A 19,558-nucleotide genomic window follows, 5' to 3' on the forward strand; every position below is an offset into this window, starting at 1 on the left:
ATGGCGTCGAAAGCTAAACCGGGTGGTGAAATATAGTGCGCGGCATCAAGGCGGTATTCTCGTAGACCTAATGACCTAAAATTCTCAAAAACATCAGCCAACAATAGCACATCGCATTTTAAATATACATCGCTGTATTCGCCCTATGTCTTACATTTAAAATGGTCCCACACTATTTTCGCGTGTTCATATTCATCGTCGGTAATATGCGAATCGGTAAGGGAGCTGTAAAATTTTTCTTTCGACGGCAGCTGTGTTTCATCCAATTTCGATCACGAATCGGTATATTCGTAAGCGTACACGCCCTTTTTCGTGACCATTGGTAAATCGTCAGCTGCAAAGTGGTTAAATGATTGTTTTGGTAAATTGGACGCTAATTTTTCCAAACTCGAGGCCATAAACTGAAGTGTCTACGAATTTTACGCTTACAACGTCAGGCATCCGTTTCGTAAACATATTGTATATTTTTCGGTGGTTTTAGGTATGATGTTTTTATCCTCTCTATCGTAATCCAGCTGTCTTATAATGAAATGCGAGTCGTAACCGGTTAAATTGTGAATGAATATCGGTATCGTATTTTGTGCTTGTCAGCGTAAATTGCAGCTATTGCATTACGCGGCTCGATAACGACCGGTTAAGTCACAATGATCGCGAATGTTTTTGCAATCTAAACCGAATCCTGCATTACACATTTCACATCGCTTAGCGTTGTCGAATTTTCTTTGTTCATCGACGGAAAGAGGTGTCATTGCAACGTGTATCATTTCATCCGCAACTTGATTCGCAAGATAGGATTTAACATTTATGAAATTTTCAGCTGCTTTTTCGCCTCTATAAAGCACAGGTTCTTGTGGGAGGACTTGTTTTATTTTATCGAAAACCGATTCGTGACAAACAAAATACAAACGGTAACCCATCGGTTCGTGCACATGGGTGGTATAACTATATGATTTTGTATACGTTGGATGATACGGCGTCGGATTTAAAATACATTCAAAATCGACGTATGCTACAACAGGTATTGGAAACTGATTTTCGTACCTTTTAAATTTCATTGTATTTTCACCTGGTTTTGGTGTTTTTATATGTGCCGGTTCATTGTGAATACACCGTTTTAAATGGACTTTCATTCTATCTTCACTATTTCCATCTTTATAATAGACTTCATCATCATCTGTCAGCGTATATACATTTATTGAAACATTGTTGGTGGATTCAAATTTTTTAACATCTTTTATCTCGACTGGACACTTTAACATGCTAAAGCCATATGTACTTTTTAAATCAACAGTATAACGTTTATCTAAGCGTTGTGGGGTCACGACTGGTTACACGTTTCGATAAAATAGCTCATTTAAAGCAGTAAACATCATCATTGTTAATAGTAATCACGGCCTTTTTTTGTTTTATTTTATCGGGTAAATCTATACATGAAGAACCACGTAACGGTTTAAATTTATTTATACGCAACATTAAACCGCCGATACTGATTAAAGACCAACCGCTGTCTTTACCTTGAAATTCGGATTCTTCGGCTAATAGTTTTTCAAACGCTTCGTCTATAAGTTAATCTAAATCATTACTGTTATATATGGGTGTATTTTCAATTTTAAAAGCAATGTCTACAATCGATTTGGTCGCCCTGAAATTTTTCATTTGTATATTCCAATAATAGATTAAATTTTACAGCGTCCGTTATTACATGCGATTTTAAAATGTTGAAAACGCAATTTCTTATACTGTTTAAATATAAATACATATCTTTATTTGTTTCGTCTTCATTTTTGTAATAATATGCTATTAATTTTTTTTAAACGCCTTTTCTAAAATTATAAAAGAATTCGCGTCACAGACAGCTAATCTACATCGTTTTTTAGCGGTTGCGCAATAATTTTTTAAACACACGTTTACAATCCACGACGTCTATATAGTAAATGAGAAAAGTATTATATAATTTATTCGTTATGAAAAATGTTATTGCGCATATGCGAACAACGGTCTACAGCTGGGGGAATCCCGTGATGTCATGCACACGATCTAGTATGTTATAATAAGATATATTAATATTATGATATTTAATTCGTATGAATGACCTACATATAGATAAATTTATCATCAAGCCAGCTGTTTGAACTATAAATTTAATGTACATCTCACAAAGCTGAAGGTATATACAATAAAGAATCATTAATTACGCTCGCGAAAGAGTGCGAAATATGGGAATTTTGCCTGTAAAAGGCTGCATAATGTGTAAGTTTCTCTGTAGAATAAAGATGGCGTGGCTTAAGTCACGCGATCAGAATGCTGCTCTCTGATTGGCTGCTGTGCTACAACCTACAATCTGTAACTACTGCTTTGTTTTCCTTCTGGACCCATTTTGTGACTCGGGTAAACCTACTTTAATTAAAATTGGCAGATCTTAGACTAATGTCTTGTTCTACAAAATAAAACATTTTTAAAACGTCATCTTCAAAAATGTCAAAATGGTGACCATCTTAGTTTTTTAATCTTCAGTATCTTGTAATTATTAGTTTGATCAAATTTTTGATTTTATAATATTATTAAATTTGTTATAATATATTATAATAATTTTTATTACATTTAGTGGAGGAAATAAAAACAGCAAAAAATTATCCGCTTGCATTACGGTGCCAGGTTAAATTGTCTGCAAGAACTCGATTGTTTTTCAACGGATTTTTACAAATTTGGTATCATTTTTTTCAAAATTAAATGCCTAATAAATTTTGTAAAAGTAAAAATTTAGTCAAACAAATAATTACAAAGATATTGAAGATAAAAGATTAAGATGGCCGCTATTTTGAAGGTGACGTTTTAAAAACTCTTATTTTGTAGAACAAAACAAATTTATGTCAATACACATCACCCTTGTCTCTTTGGATCGTTGGGTATGTGGGGGGGGGGGTGCCTATTTTTCACTAGTTTAACAGATTGCAACGGTATACGTTAGGAAAATAAATCAAATTAATTTTTAGTTCGGCGTCATGAAGAGATATCTAACGGAGCTGGTGCTGCTGCAAACCACCGATAAGATATACTACTTATTCACTTACAAGGTAAGAAGATATTCTTACAAGGTATTTGCAGAAGCTTCTATAAATTTTCTAGATAATGCGAAACTAGTCTCTCGATTGTTTTAGTAGTTTCTCGAACTTTCTTTTACTTTGTGCTCGTATGTAAATAAATGACCGTTTCGTACAGTTGTACTGTTGAATTAGTTTTTGGAGATTGTATCGACCGAATGTTGTTGTGATTCGTATTTTTTATCGGATGAATTTTTAAAAACGGATCGGTTTTTACTAAACAATAATAAGTATAGTGAGAGTAAAGATGGAGAGCGTTTAAGATGGAAGCGTGAACCAGCGACAAAAGTATGAAAAAAAGTATAAAAATTAAAAATATATTGACAGCTGTTTGGACTTTGGTTTTACGTTGACAGAAGTCAACGGCGAAGAGCGCCACAGTGTTTTCTGTGAATGAAAGTTTTGGCTCGAGATTGCATCTTACCAAGCAAGTTGAAACACCATTTAGAAACTTTCTCCCGGCATATTTACTGCTTTAGTAGGAAGCTAACAATAGTTAATTAATAACATGGTGGTTTTTTTAAATAGGCATCGGTACCAAGCAATACTTTGCGCTAGCATCTTAGAAAGTAGAAAATAGAACCGCAAAATGTAAGAAGCCCCGTGTAATCGCAGAACTCATTCTACCGACTGCTGTGGATACGGTGAACATTATGATCGGCGAGTCTGTCGGGAAGCTACTTTGAAAAGTTACTTTGTCCAACAATATCTTCAATCGCACGATAATTGCAAATAATCGAGGTCCTCTTAGCAGAGGACCTCGATTATTAACTGAAAAATTAATAGGAAAGAAGTTAGGTTTTCTGTCGAACGGGGGCCACAGGTTAATAATAATGATGCTCACTTGATTTGCTATGTACGGTTTATAGATGGCAGCAGTATTGTAGAAAAACCTTCTCTTCTATAAAAGTATCGCTGCTAGTGCGAAGGTTAAAGATGCGTTCGAGATCCTTGATAGTTTTACATATCGGTTTAAGTTTGGAGTGAAACGGTTTGGAGCGAGCTAAGTTGCAAAAGTAACAGTTGTTACTGTTGGTGCTCTTTCTTTGTTCGACTTTTACGGGGGTTGCGGGCTTTTATTCGAAGCAAAGCCCCTGAAGCGCTGCGGACCCGCTGCGTTATTCACGGGGACTCACTAGCGTCAAAATATCCGAGTCCTATATTGAACCAGGACTTAGAATACGTAGTAAACTTTAAAAAATTTCGGCCTTTAAAGGCAAGATTTAAAAAAAACTATATGAGCATATGGGATCCGAAGTCGCCTTTGGTGTACTACAACACTTCACGATAATGTAATGCTTTCTCGTGGTAATGAATTGTCTCGTACATTTGAACTGAGACAAGAATTTTTTTTTAAAGACGAGGGATACAAGTATGCCGAAAATTTTATGAATGAAGCTTTTTTGTAAAACTAGCATATTTATGCGACATTTTTGAAAAGTGTATATTTCTGTACGAGATTTTTAAGGCGATTTTTCCAACTATGTTTTCGAAATTTGTAATTTGTTCTCTAGATTATTTAATGTTATTTGCTAAGATAGCTAAGTTATCTACAAAACTTAAGCAATTTAATTTAATATTCTCTTTTTCTTTACCTATTTAATATTTTTAGGATTCATTCATTAGATATTCAAATGCACAGTTAAATAATAGGCGTGGATAATCCATTCCCTGTCTTAGGAGTGGTTTTGAAATTTCTCCTCTAAATTTTACTTTTGATATAGGGTTAGTGAGTGTTAGACCTATCGTTTTGGGTGTAACCCTAAATTTTTTAGAATTTTTAGCATCGTAGTCTGGATGTAGTCGTAGGCCTTTTTGAAGTCTAAAAAAGTGATTGTCATCTGCTTTTGTCTAGTTTTAGAGACATCCGTTATTAATTTCAAGGTTGATAATTTCGTCTGGACAAGGTCATAATTTCTCCAAGGTCTACATCCTCCTTGATAATCTACGAAGCTCGTTTTCTGATCGGTCTTTACATTTGTTTTGCTTTATTCTCGATAATATTTTGTATGTGTAATCTAATAATGAAATTCTCTTGTAGTTATTTGAATCGGTTTAATCGTTATTTTTGTGTAGAAGATATATTATTGTTGCGGTCCAATATTCTAGCATTCTATCTTCCTCCCGTATTTTTATTAAATATTGGTGTAAAGATTCTTTTATAGACTCTGATGCGTTCTTTCAAATTTCCACAAAGTTTGTTCTTTCCCACAAGCTTTACAATTTTCATTTCTTTGATAGCTTGAGTTAACTCCTTCAGAGTCGGTGGTTCTATCGATTCTTTTTGATTTTGATTGCAGTATCTGTATCTGCGTGTAACAGTTCCTCAGGCTCATCGCAATTCAAGTGTTTGTTGGATGCTCCTGAAACAATTTCTGGATTTCTTTGTTGTTATGAGCGATTTTTCCATCTTTATCTTTAAGGGTTGGTTTAGGGTTGGCGGTTCCTATTTTTGTAATTGTTTTCCGAATATTTTATAATAATTTCTTGAATTAACTCTTTTGTTATCTATTTCAATTTGTTCAATCTTTGAAGTTGTCTCTTGGCATTTTTTTTTTGTATATTTTTCTTTGGTAAATTCTCCTTGTAATTTTTCTGTTGTCTGACTTTGATGCCCTAATCATTCACTTTACCATTGATGTTTCTTCGGAGGGCTTAAAGATGCCACATTTTTAGCTTTCTCTTTTAGTTTACGTATTAATTCGTCTAGGTTATTTGTTTTTTAAAAATATTTTTAGTTAATTTATCATATTCTCTTATTATTTATTAATTTGTATGGGTCGTACTTTTTTTTGATTTGTGATTGATTTCATCTTTTTGGTAGGAAAGAATTTATTTTAATCTTTACCATTTGATCTCATCCGTTTTTTCCCTTTTAGTACTTTGACGTTTTGGATTTCTATATGGTAATTTTATCCGTAGACATGATTTAGTTGCCATTCTTCTTTTTTCCGATCGCGGTGTTTCCACGTTTTAAGTCTATTGGACTTTCTCATAAGATTTTAATATCGTATTATGATTTCTGCAAAATTCAATCGATCTCTTTTCGTTCTTTATTTTGTTGTTTTCCTATTGTATCGGTTGCGTGTGTTTTCCTGTTATAACTCTGAATCTTCTTTCTTTGCTTAATTGAGCGTTGAAGTCTCCTATTAAAATTTTTGTGTGATTTTTGTTTACGTTTGAGGCTGTTTGATCTAAAAAATCCCAAAATTCCTCAACACCATTTTTTGATTTTTAGTATTATATTTTTATCGTTTGTCGGGACATGCCCGATAATTATCGCGTAAATTCTGTTTGAAGCTTTAATCGTTAGAGTTACTAGTCTTGCAGATATTGTTTGGAAATCTGTTACCGAATCTATTATTTTAAAATTTACTATAGATCCTGTGCCAAATCGGAGGCAATGTTTCAGTAGTTTCGTTCCTGCAATTCCTTTGTGTATTCTGTATCCTCGGGACTCCTTTGGATACCGATCAGAGTTTCTCTTTCTTGGATTCCTGCGATTAAGTTTTTTTGTTTATCGAAAATGTCTGTAAAGATTTTCAGTCTTCCTTGCATCAGTGATTTTATACGGTATGTAGCCAGGTACTTAACTTTGTACTAAAATTAAATTTAAGTTCCTGTTTGGTCGAGGGTTTTTCCAACTACTCGGATACAGCCGTTGTCTTTTAAGAGACTGCCCACCGAATCCGAGTACAGTCTTTCTTGGTCATTGCCAAGAGGTGGAACATTCTTTAAAAGATCTTCCGTATTTGATTGTTAAAGGTCGCCAGCCTTGGTCGGGATAAATTTCGATATACAACTCTAGATGTTATCTAGAGAGGCGATTGTGAGGTACGATTTAACGATCGATAAATTTGAGAGTTTGATTCCGATTTAATTCACCTATTACAATTCTCCGTTTCTAGTAGGTTATCCGGATGGTCCACGCGGAGGCTCGTTTAAATCCTTAAGGTTATAAGTCTTCACATTATTGCTGTTTATTTGGATAAAAAGCGGTTGGATTTATTTTATTGCGGAATCATGCCATCCCGTGTTTTCTATTATAATATCGAAGTATTATTATAAATTATGAATTTATTATTCTATCGGGATGTTACATCAAAATATTGAAAAAAAATCAGGAAATTAACGTAGGTAGAAACAAATATTAAAAATAATCGTATTCTAAAAAGCAGTGAGACTTTTGCGCACGAGATAGCATCCTGAATCTCAGGTTATATGAGTCGCAGTCGGTCAGGTCTGGCGCTTGAAGCTAGTAGATATGTAAAATGTTGGAATTATTAGACTTAAGGTATCGCGCCGTGAAGGTGAGTGAACTTTCCGGAAAACGCGTTAGTTTTTTTTACAATTTTCTTTGATAAAGGCGCAAATGTTGTGCAGGCCCGTGATGAAACTTGTGCTATTTACGGGCAAGATACTTATCAAAAGCAACAGCCAAAAGACGATACGGTCGCTTTGGTTCTGAAAATTTCGACGTTTCAAAATGCTCTTCCCATCGGACGACCAATCGCAGAAAAAATGAATGATATTCTGGTAAAAGTCGACGAAGACCGGCGTATAAGCAGTCATGATATCGCCAATGAGCTAAACATCCACCACCAAACCTTTTGGAGAAAGCCGGCTACGAAAAGAAGCTCGATGTTTGGGTGCCACATGGTCTGACTCGATAAATTTACTCGATCGAATTTGTATCTGCAAATTTATTAATATAAATTTATTTTTTCCTACTAATTTTACGTGCGCGCGCGCGCACACGCACACACACACACACACACACACACACATATATATATATATATATATATATATATATATATATATATTTATTGTATTCCGGAGAATCGGGCCATTTTGGGACCGGGTCCATATTGCCCTAATAAACGGTTAATAAGCTACATTAACGAAAAATGAGAAGATATACACAAATACAGTACAAATTAATTGTTTATTAACACGATTTAACGTCTTATTTTTTCGGTATTTTATTTTTGAGTTGCATGAACAACATTACTAAATTACAAAACGATTAAATCGTTTTAGTAATCTTAATATCATTAATAAAAAAAGAAAGCTTGATAAACAGGTAGAGGTTCCAGTCAAAATAACGGCTGCCTTTTTTGGTTAGTAAAATACAAAAATGTGTACATTAATGTCTGTTGTTTGGTTAAACCTTGAAAAAAATCCTTATTTTTTGCTCTATTGTCTCCGCTTCATTAACTGGCGTTCTACAAATTTGGAACAGACTCTCTAATTTTCTAACAGGCTTTTTTCGCTAACTTCTTGCGTAAAATTCTGCTGAAGTTCGTTAATGATCTTGCATCGTATGTAGATAAGCGTTTCTCTTTGTGTTCGTCTTCATCATCTTCAACTTCGTCCGGTTTTTGAGTAATATTTTTTATTATTTCGTCATTACTTCCACACAACTCGAAAGAATTACGTACTTTGCAGACTATTAGTACAATATTTACTAATAACATTTTTTATCTTACGAGTAAAATAAAAATTAAAAAAAATACGAACTGACGGCCGTATAAGCGGTATTTTGGGCCGTTAAACCGGCAAACTTTTACACGATTTATATCATTTTTCTGTTTTTACAAACATTTTTACCGGTGATCGTAATAACTGGAATTCACTGTACATACATAGCTCTATATATATTTCTTCTTTTTTTTTTTAATTGACAAAATGGCTCCGCACATTGTATTCTTCAATCTTTCTTCGTTAATTTTTGTTTGTTTTTTACTGTGAGTAACTATCTTTCTAGTTCATCCCTTTCCCGCTGTGCGCACGCATTCTGATATCTGAACAAGAGAGAAATTGATTGAGAACGTTGATAAAGCGAAAGAAATAAAAAGTAAGTCGGGCAACAAAATTTAGACACCGAACGTTGTAAAAACATTCATTCATCTTCTTGATTGTTCGTTAATCACGGTTGACGTTTCACCGTGGAATACTTCCTTTTATCGTTTAATTTTTGTTTTACCCATTAGCTTTTTTTTTATCTATAATACTACTTCCATTTTATCAGTGTGAAATATAGGACTTAACGTATTTTATTGTTCTATTATCGTGAAAAATCATAGTTATTTGTACACACACACACACACACACATATATATATATATGCAATATGATAGATGTGTGGATGTGGGTGTGTTGCATGTACGAGTAATTTATAAGAAGATGAGTGCAATTTTTTGACTGCTCTATAATTGGTACATTACGAGTATTTATTAAGAATAACAAAAGCAGGTATCTCACACAAGTAATAATAATTATATCTATTTTATTATAAATTTAGGTGTTAATTTATATTGGAAGTCGTATAAGAAATACTGCAAAAACTTGTCTTTGCTTACTTAACTGATTTAAAAAAAACTACTTAACATTAATTTCAGGAAACTTTCAGGAAAAATAAACTCTTTAGTTTTCATTGTACAAAAGTACCTTTCTTTTTCTGTTTAACTTCTGAAACCACCGTAAGGTATTACTTCATAGGATGAATGAGGATGGTATTTATGAACGGTAATGAAGTGTAGTCTTGTACAGTCTCAGGTCGACCATTCCACCAAGTTGACAAGTTAACCACTAGTGATTAACTCTTCATCGCAAATGAGAAGAGTTCTAAGTTTCAAATCCTAGTAAAGGCAGTTATTTTTATACGGATTTGAATACTAGATCGTGAATACCGGTGTTATTTGGTGGTCGGGTTTCAATTAACTACACCTTTCAGAAACGGTCGAACTGAGATTGTACAAGACTACACTTCATTTACATTCATACATATCATCCTCATTCATCCTCTGAAGTAATACCTTATGGTGGTTCCAAAGGCTAAACAGAAAAAAAAGAAGATTGACAATTTCTGAGATGTGTGGTTAATTGAAATCCAACCACCAAAGAACACCGGTATCCATGTAGTATTCAAATCCGTATAAAAATAACTACCTTTACTAGGATATGAAGCTTAGAACTCTCGACTTCGAAATCAGCTGATTTGCGATGACGAGTTCACCACCTGACTAACCCGGTAGATCAAACAAAAGTACCTGTACGATAGTATGTGATTATCAGAAAGTATGTAAAATTTATCTGATTTTAGTAGTAGGAGGTCCAGTCAAATGAACACCTGATGTTTGACTGCCCTGTTCTTGGGGGTTCAGAGACCGGGCCACGCTGGAACCTAGAGATCAAGGGGAAAATTGGGCACTAACAAGCGGCGAGTCAATGTGGCGAAAGCCGCATTGTCGAACGTGAGGGAGTTCCGAGAGGCGGTTGCTTTGTTCAGCCGGCATCTGTAGTTTGCTTAAGGCAAAGACTCTTACCGCATTGCCGTGGGAAGTAAACCCTGAGTATGGCTGATCACCAGCCAATTATTATGGCTCCAATCGCCATAAAATGGTGGACAGGTACTTACTGGCACACAGCTACCTAGGCGTGGCAGCGAATTGCTGCCTAAACGAAATAAATTTTATTTATGGGTGTCGTATATATTTTTTGTAGTTGACGGGGTGCGCCTATGATGTTGGTGGTCCATCAGAAGAAACCACCACCATATGCCTTGCGAAAAGACCTTGATCGACCTTGTCCGTTGACAACAACTGTCCCGAGGTAAATAATCTAAGCGGTGACAATTCACTTTTACAATACGCAAATGTCAGATTTGTAGTTTTACGCAGTAATCAGGAAGGTGGCACCCTTCATAAGGCCTCACAGTTCCTGATCAATAACGTAGTAACTGGCTCAAGCGGTTCCCCCAAGAACATAAGAAAACTGAGAGATGGATCAATTCTAACAGAGACTTTCAGTGATGAACCAAGTCGATCGCTCTTACGTCTAACAAATGTGGACGGTATAAGTGCGCTATGTCATAAAACCTTGAATACTAGCCGATGAGTAATTTTATGCCGGGATATTCTTGAGATGGACGACAGTGAAATTGCCGAAGAGCTTCGTCCCTAAGGTGTTATGTAGGTGAATAGAATAATGAGACGTCAGAGTGGCATGGAAGAGCCTACACCTTCCCTTTATTTTAACCTTCAACCTTCCCACACCACCGGAGAAAATTAACGTCGGATACTTATCGGTTAGAGTACGACCATTCGTCCCTAACCCACGACGGTGTTTCCATTCTTAATGGTACGGTCATACCACAACTTCTTGTCCGAAAACTCCAATATGTGCTAGATGTGCAAAAGAAGGCCGCAAGGACGCTGACTGTCAGGAGGAAGAAAGATATGCAAACTGTGGAGGAACACATTCAGCTCGATCTCGAGATTGCCCAAGTTTCAAAGTAGAGAAAGCAATCCCAAAACTGTACTGAGCAAAAGCTTTCTTTCCCAGCCGCCCGAAGAAAATATTAAAAAAAACCGCTTAGCTCTCGAAACCTGGTGAAACCGGTTGTCACTGCCGCGACGTCAAGCAAAGCTATTATACATACATACAACAAACAGTGCAAATCCTCCAGTGAGCTGAAGAAGCTTGTTCGGGTGTTATCTGATCAGGTTACTTTACTTACTGCAACTATTTCTGCCTTAAAAGATGAATAAGAAGTCATAGTAGTTACAAGTAGTGAACCTAACGCTAGTGGGATCCTCAAAGTTCCTGTCTCTAAAGTTTTATCTTTGCGGACAGGTGTAAATACAACTGGTGGTAAGCCACCAAATAAACTCCTTGTTAACGGAGCTCACACAATCACCTCCTGTGGGATGTCGTCTATAACATCCCATGTTTCAAAATCGCCTCCAGTATGCGTGGTGTTTCAAAACACCACGCATACTGGAGGATGTGGAAAAGGTTCGCCCGATCCCAGGGCATCGGATTTTCTTAAAACGAAAAATTATAAAAATAAAAACCGGATCACCTATAACTAATTTTGTCATATGTTTATCTATATTTCTGCATATAATTACCTTTTATATTTATGATCATTATTCAGTAGAACGTTAGAGATCGTCAGTCCCGAATTGAAGATGTTAGGGTGTCGATGTGCGCACATTAACCATTAAAAATCTCCTTTCAAGAAACGCATTTAGTACAAGATGCAGCAACACTCAGAGGCTTTACCTGTGAGAGATACGGCTGTCTTGTAGATAGTAGTGAGAGTGGTGGCGTTGTTATCTTCATGTGGAATGAGGTGTCGGCTATAAGGCTACAACTGTCTACCTTCATTCCTACTGCGGCTATAAAAATCTTAGTCCCCTTTAAATTACATATCTGCAATTTATATCTCTCGCCAACTCTGAGTTCAACGCTCTAGAAATATCAAATCTCCTCACGCAAATCCCATCGCCGTCGTTAATCGTAGGAGACTTCAATGCCCACCATATTTCCTGGAGCTCATCTTTCTGCTCTTCTCGAGAAAATATGATAAACAGAGTGAGACAAGACTTTGACCTTTGTCTACTGAATGACGGGTCCTACACATTTGTGACCTCATCTTTTGGTACACTGTCAAATATCGACCACTCCTTTGCTCACCAAATTTACTTCGTCTTAATTGTCTGCTTGTGACAACCTTCACGGCAGTGACCGTAGACAGATTACCATAACTTTTGGTGTCGACGGCAAGGTGAATAAAAGACCATGGAAATTGAATGTTGAAAAGGCAAATTGGAACAGTTATCGTAAAGTCTTCCCATCACAGTATGACGATGGTGAAGATGCCCTTGACAAATCTTGACCTCTTTTACGTCTCTGATACTTGACAATGCTAATAGGTATATCCCACAAACATCGGGAACCCCGAGACGTCCTTCTGTTCCTTGGTAGAATGCCGATTGCCAAAACGCTACTACCAGTCGACGAAAAGACCTACAAATGAACACATAGATTTGTACCGTAAGGCTAGAGCGGTACTTCGTCGGGTATTCTTAGGCGCTAGGAGGAAGTCACGGAGGAATTTCGTGGACACCATCTCACGTACTACTCCCACGTCTACTGTGTGGGAAAAGATCCGTACAAGTTTTTCTCAACGGAGAGCTAATTACTATTTCTCCCGTTATTAGGTTTATGTTTTGATAGCCCCTCACGTAGGTCAAACACACCAAAGAATTAAAAACAAAATGTTCCAAACTTTTAGATATGCTGCGAATCCTTAGCAACACCAATTGGGAAGCCGATCGGTCATGTATGTTGCGATTTTATTATTCCTTAGTTCGTTCCCGCTTAGATTATGGTTATATGGCGATACAAACATTAAAAGTTACTCTTCAGCGCTTAATACTGCGCCGAAAATGTTAGATGCTGCACATAATGCTTTTCTCCGTCTTGGTACAGATGCTTTTAGATCATGCCCTGTCGCTATCGTACTTGAGTGCGGTGAACTATCATTTTGGGATAGACATAATCGACGTGATTTTGGGATAGCATCTTACTTTGCCCGTCTTGAAGGACAACCGAATCACCCGACTTTAACCGCATTTAAAGTCTTGTAAATCCTAATCTACAAAGATATGAAGACCATCCGCGTTATACTGCACGTACGTATCCGGCGGTTACTGCAGCTTTTAAACGTGAAATACCTTCTATTTTTCCAACATATCGCTGTTCATATCCTCCGTTTTGAATCGACTGTAAAACAAATTATTTTTGATCTTACCATATACAAGAAACAATCAGCACCACTCGTTTTTCAAAAACAATTTCACCATATTCTTTCCAAAATAAACCCAGACGCGATAGTATACACAGATGGATGAAAACAGAATGATACCGTTGGATGCGCATCCTTAATAGCAGAATCTATATGTTTGGTCTGCCTACTATTACAGGTATATTTACTGCTAAACTGTACGTTGTCATTAAGGCATTGAGTATCGTTAACCCAAAATACCGTCATATCCTTATTTGTAGCGACTCGTGTAGTGCACTCCGAGGTTTAGACGATTTTTACTGTGGGCATCCTTTGGTGAATGAAATCTATAATGCGATCGTTGAGTTGAACCATCGCACACGGTGAATTTCAGTTAGATTCCTAGCCGCGTGGGAATTCGAGGTAATGAACGTGCAGATTCCGCTGTCAAAGACGCATTTAATCGACTTCCTTTCAGCACTCGTGTTGCTACTTCTGACTTTATTAATTGTATAAAACAGTCTCTTCGTGCAACGTAGCAAGGTGACTCGACGGCTGCCGTCGATAACAAACTCCGGCAGATTAAATATTCTGTGTCGCCATGGAACTCGTCGTGCAGAAAAATTCGTCGTGAGGAACTGGTCTTCTGTCGATTGCGATAAGGACATACAGGAGTCGCACACTAGTACCTCATGTCAGCAGGACACGCACCTTATGTGCACGATGCAACTGCCGCATGATTGTGCGCCACATAGTTGTGGATCGCATATGTTATACGGCTTTGCGTTGTTATATAAATTACGTAAAAACATTCGACAAATTTTGGGCAATAATAAGGAAATTTTAGACCGGTTGTTGCTATTTTTACAGCGTTAATATTTTGCGCAAAATTTAAAATCGTGGTATGTATTTTTTTTATTGTAGCGCTGAAAAATTATTGTATAGTTATACGTTTTTTCGTGATATTTTATCTGTTAGTTGTAAGTTTTAGGTTTTCAAATATTTTAGTTTTTAACCAAGGTTAAGTTTTTTATGTTAATTTTTTAAGTCTTCTTGAGTTGGAGCCCTTTGCAACCCTCTTGGAATTTTTTAAACTTTTTATTAGTTAAATTTTACGTTTTTAGTTTTAAGCTTATTTTTAATTTTATTTTTACGGCTGCGGTATTAATTTTAAGTGTTCTTTAAAAACAAATTTTTAGCTGTGATATTAGGTGTAGGTTTTTGTTTAATTTTTTAGTTTTTAAGACAGTTTTTTTTACTATTTATTTAAAAAAAAAAAAAACTAATTCTGCCCCTTAACTCACATCCTAAAAATTTCAGTACGATCTCATTTCACCGGGGTAGCTGGAATCGGAATGAAATTTTTCACGAAGAATTTTAGGACATATGTTTATATGAATTTTTTCTATTATTTACTCGACTAGAATATGCCGTGAAAGTCCCGGGAGAATTTAGTGATACACTGTGCATATACATTATTCTGTTTTTTATTGATTTACTTATTTAATTTAAAAATTCGTTGAAATTTTTTGGTTGTATTTTTAATAGATGGTCGGAAACATTTCCTAATAAATGATTCCGTTATTTATTAAACACGGTAACGGAATCGTTAATAATGTCTTTTCTCGTAAACCGAAGTATCGCGTTATACGCAAACAGTTCTGCTGTATAGTTCGATAGGGGTATATATTGTTATTTTTCACGAACAAGTGACTATTCTCTTTTGAAAAGATTACGCATTTATAAATATAAATCACAAGGATAAGTTAACTTTTTTTTAATATTTCCAATCTCGATCAACAGGATTCATACCTGTTAACAGACCAAACAATGATCTGCATCATAAATATTTAATATAATAAGGTATTTAAGCGTAAACATCTAATCTTAAAGTTGAATTAATTTTTTTAACTGTATTTGTGCGTGTTTTTTTTTATTTTTAGAATATATATTAAAAGTGTTAAGGGTAGTTTCTTCTTTAAGCGTACAATAATTAAACAAATAGTTAAAGTAGATTGGTATTTAAGTACACGTGCGCGCGTGCTAACACACACATACAAGTATTATATTCGTATACGTGTATATTGTAATAGAGCGAAATATTTTTTTAGATATTATTATAATTAGATTTCACGTCCAAATTGCATTGATGTATGGTGGGATTCGAGATAAACTTTTGATTAAAAAAAAAAGGAAGAAAAAAAAAGGAAGAAATTGTTCTGTTAATGATATTAAGTATTACAAGTTTATTAAATCAATAAGGTAAATTATAAATAAAATAAGTTGTTTTGAAAAAAAGAAGAAATTAATTTATTATCTTTAGCACAAAAAATTAAAAGCGTACTTATCTTTTAAAAAATTAACAAAAACGAACAATTCTTAAAAACATTAAAAAATAGTTTTGTTTTCAACAGAATTATTTAAAAAAAAATTACTTCCAAGAAAATTTCTTGAAAAAAATCTTACGTGAACGGCAAATGACTTCCTTGTACGCCTATTAAATTACATATACACATTTTTTAAATAGAAAAGTATATAAAATTTTATTTCATTAATAACATTTGATTTTTATTGTTATTATTGAATTTTTATTTACCGCAAAGATTTTTTTACAATTCGAGGTTAATATTATTAATAAATCAATATATTTAAATTTAAAAAAAAAGGAGGTGAAGTGTGATCCGAACCGATGTGCCTTCCCCTTAGATCCAAATATTTCATCGATTAAAATTTTATTTGGCTATAACTCTGAAACCGATGAAAATCAGTACCGCTTATGATATATTGTTGAAAAGCTCTCGATGAGGGCTTATTACTGCAGTTAAAAATTCCAAAATCCTTCTAAAAAATTCTAAAATTCTAAAAATGCTTCTCGCCCCTGAACTGGCGCTGCGGGGACTCACAACGAAATCCAGAAGATTATCGATGCTTTGCTGCACCGCAGCCAACATCGCTACAGAACTGCCAGGTCTGCCTTGTGCCGCCTTGAATTCTTCGACCGACGGGTCGCCTCTAACTTCCCGGGTGGAAGTCCCTACATTCATATCAGAGCCTTCGCTCTCTGAACTTGAGGAAAACGGGGAAATTTCCGCTCTTCTCTTCCGCCCAGGCCTAACCGAAAGCCGGTCCTCTAACATCGCCAGAGCTACCCTAGCCTCACCACCGACAGATTTTAGACATACTCGCTGTCTTCCTCCTACTAAATAAGTTTGGGCAAGCCCACAAATGCAACTGTTGTCCACAGCGAGCCACGGACCTTCTATATTCCGCTGTCACTCTTCGTATCTCTTAGCCGCTTCTGGATCGGTTATAATAGTACAACGACGTATTACTGCCCTCGTTTTAAAACGAACTCGAGTAGGACTAGGGTGTATTAATTTTTTACTAATAGTTCATTATTCTGAATCTTGCTAAAATTCTAAGTTCAATTTCTTTTATAATTCATTATACGTTTTTAATTATTTGATTACCGTTACTATTTTAATAATATAAAACGCTTAACAACATCTTAATAATAAGCATCGCTTTAAATTCGATTAACTTTTTATAGACGAGTGAATTATATGTAAATTTTTTTATCTTACAAATTTTAAATCAAATTTAGATTGCTAGCTGTGTTTCTGTTAATCGATGAAAATAAATCTGTTAACGAATTAACATCTTTTTTTTATGCCGTCTACATGAAAGGAATTAATTATTTTTTAAATTATCAAAAACCAGTCGGTTATAATAATAATATACTGATTAGAATCTGTATACGATGATGTCATAGCATTATAAGATGTTTATTTAACAAAAACATGTGATGTGGACATTACATGACTTCCTTGTACCCCTATTAAAGTACTTTTTTTTTTTGTTGTAATTATTGAATTATTATTTATTGTAATTTTTTTTTATAATCGGAGCTTAATAATTATTAATATATCAATATATTAAAATTAAAAAAAAAAGGAAATGAAGTCGAATTCGAACCGATGTACCTTCCCCTTGTAAGATGCTAATATTTCATCGCTTAAAAATTTATTTTTCTATAACTCTGTATTTATTCTTCTATAAATACACAAAATCTACGGCTTACCGCTTTTGAGTTATGCGAGATACGTACGTACGTATAGACGTCACGCCGAAACTAGTCAAAATGGATTTAGGGATGGTCAAAATGGATATTTCCGTTGAAATCTGAAAATCGAAATTTTTCACGATTAAAATACTTATAAAGGAAGTAAAATGAAAGATTTTCACTTAAAATGTCATTTTGTCCTTAATTATCAGAACTTTAAAATGTGTACTCTACAGTTGCAATTTATCGATTTTTTTTGTGGAAGTTATTTATTTTACCGTTAAAAAAATATGACAGTAAATAATATTATCTGTGTAATTCTGAAATACCTGTTTCTTGAGGAGATTTGCCCTAAAACAGTATTTATTTGTGATAAGTTAATTTTTTTTATTATTGTTTTGCAGGCTTAGAACTACAATGATGGAGTTGAGCCACAGTCTAACGTTAAATGAAGAAGCTTTAAAACAAATTCCAGAAGCCAAACGACCGGTATTTATTTTTGAGTGGTTGCGTTTCCTCGACAAAGTACTAATTGCTGCGCAAAAGGTAAATGTGTAACCTAAGGAATTTTTGTTAAGATTTTATTAATGGTTTTACTATTTATAACAGGCCTGGCCAACCCAAATGGTTTAACGGACCACTTCGATGACGCTTATGTTACAGCGGAAAGCATGTTTAGGTAAACGTGCTTTTAAAAATGTAATACAAATGCAAAATAGATAAAACTTCATTGTTATACTACGATTCGATATAATTAACTCTCGAGTCTTAATTAATGAGATTTTTGTTTATCCTTTCTTTCGCTTAATTTTTGTAAATCTGTATTTATGTTCGACGTTGCACATCTTAGCTGGTTTTCTAAATTGGCGTCAGTTAATGTAGCGCGTGATGAAGAACTCTTTCTAAATTTCATCTTCGGAAAAACGTTTCACAAAAATACGCGGATCCCAAAGCACTTACAACTCGCGCAAAATATTTTAAGTCGGAATATCTTTCGGATGTAATACCAGGTATTGTAAATATTAATTCTTGATTTGGACGCACAAATTTGTTTCATTTCATCGTTGCATTAAATCGATTAACTTAATTTGCAGATTTTCAGGAATGCTTCACATCAACGTGAAATGAGCGTGAAAATATTTCAAACGTTTTGTCGTATTTTGCTAATTCTGAGAAACGACTATCAAAGGTAGTTATAAGTTTGTTTATTTTATTAGCGTATTTCGAGATATTCTTAGGTTAGCTTTTTGGCAAGTTATTTAACAGCGGAAAATGTTGAGCATTATTATTTCTAAGTTGGCACTCAAATACCAATATTATTATCAAAAACTTTGATCAAATTACAAGCATCGATTATTAAATTATCTTGCCCTTGTAAGTCCTTATTTAGCCGATTCAGTTTTTCTGTTACATTCGCTAAAAAATAGGTCTAACAACCAATCATCATCACCTAATTAAGGAACAGATCCTTGTTTCTCATTCATAGACGTATCTGTTTCCTCCCGTAAATCAAAAAATTCTTTTTAACATTTTCTACGTCTTAGCCATCTTACATTGGTAAACTATACGATATCACCGTATTCAGAAGATAATTCACTAAGGAATTCTTTGAATTGTCGATGCTGAAGAGCATGTGAACGAATGTAATTTGCTATCTTTATACGAGGCTCGATTGATAAATTTTGCACACTGGCGTGCTACACGGAGGTAAAAGGTACTATCGAGTTAAATCCCCCTCTACAAACCTGGGAGAACGTTGAAATCCGTTTACCGGTTTGTTTTCAGTAGCAGTTAAAATGGAGTCGAGTACGGCCA

The 19,558-nt window shown here is 34.9% G+C and overlaps 1 protein-coding gene across 3 annotated transcripts in view; it reads left to right on the forward strand.

The window, feature by feature from the left end:
* LOC142328404 (HEAT repeat-containing protein 5B) overlaps window positions 1-19,558 on the forward strand; it is a 291,250-nt gene that overhangs the window by 37,994 nt on the left and 233,698 nt on the right. For all 3 annotated transcript variants that reach the window (XM_075372109.1, XM_075372107.1, XM_075372108.1), the window contains exon 2: window positions 18,148-18,289. In XM_075372109.1, coding sequence (XP_075228224.1) covers window positions 18,161-18,289 — 129 coding nt within the window. In that variant the 5' untranslated portion in view covers window positions 18,148-18,160. The remainder of the gene's footprint in view (window positions 1-18,147; window positions 18,290-19,558) is intronic.

Source organism: Lycorma delicatula, chromosome 7, assembly GCF_047948215.1.
Source record: "Lycorma delicatula isolate Av1 chromosome 7, ASM4794821v1, whole genome shotgun sequence".
Taxonomy (NCBI): domain Eukaryota; kingdom Metazoa; phylum Arthropoda; class Insecta; order Hemiptera; family Fulgoridae; genus Lycorma; species Lycorma delicatula.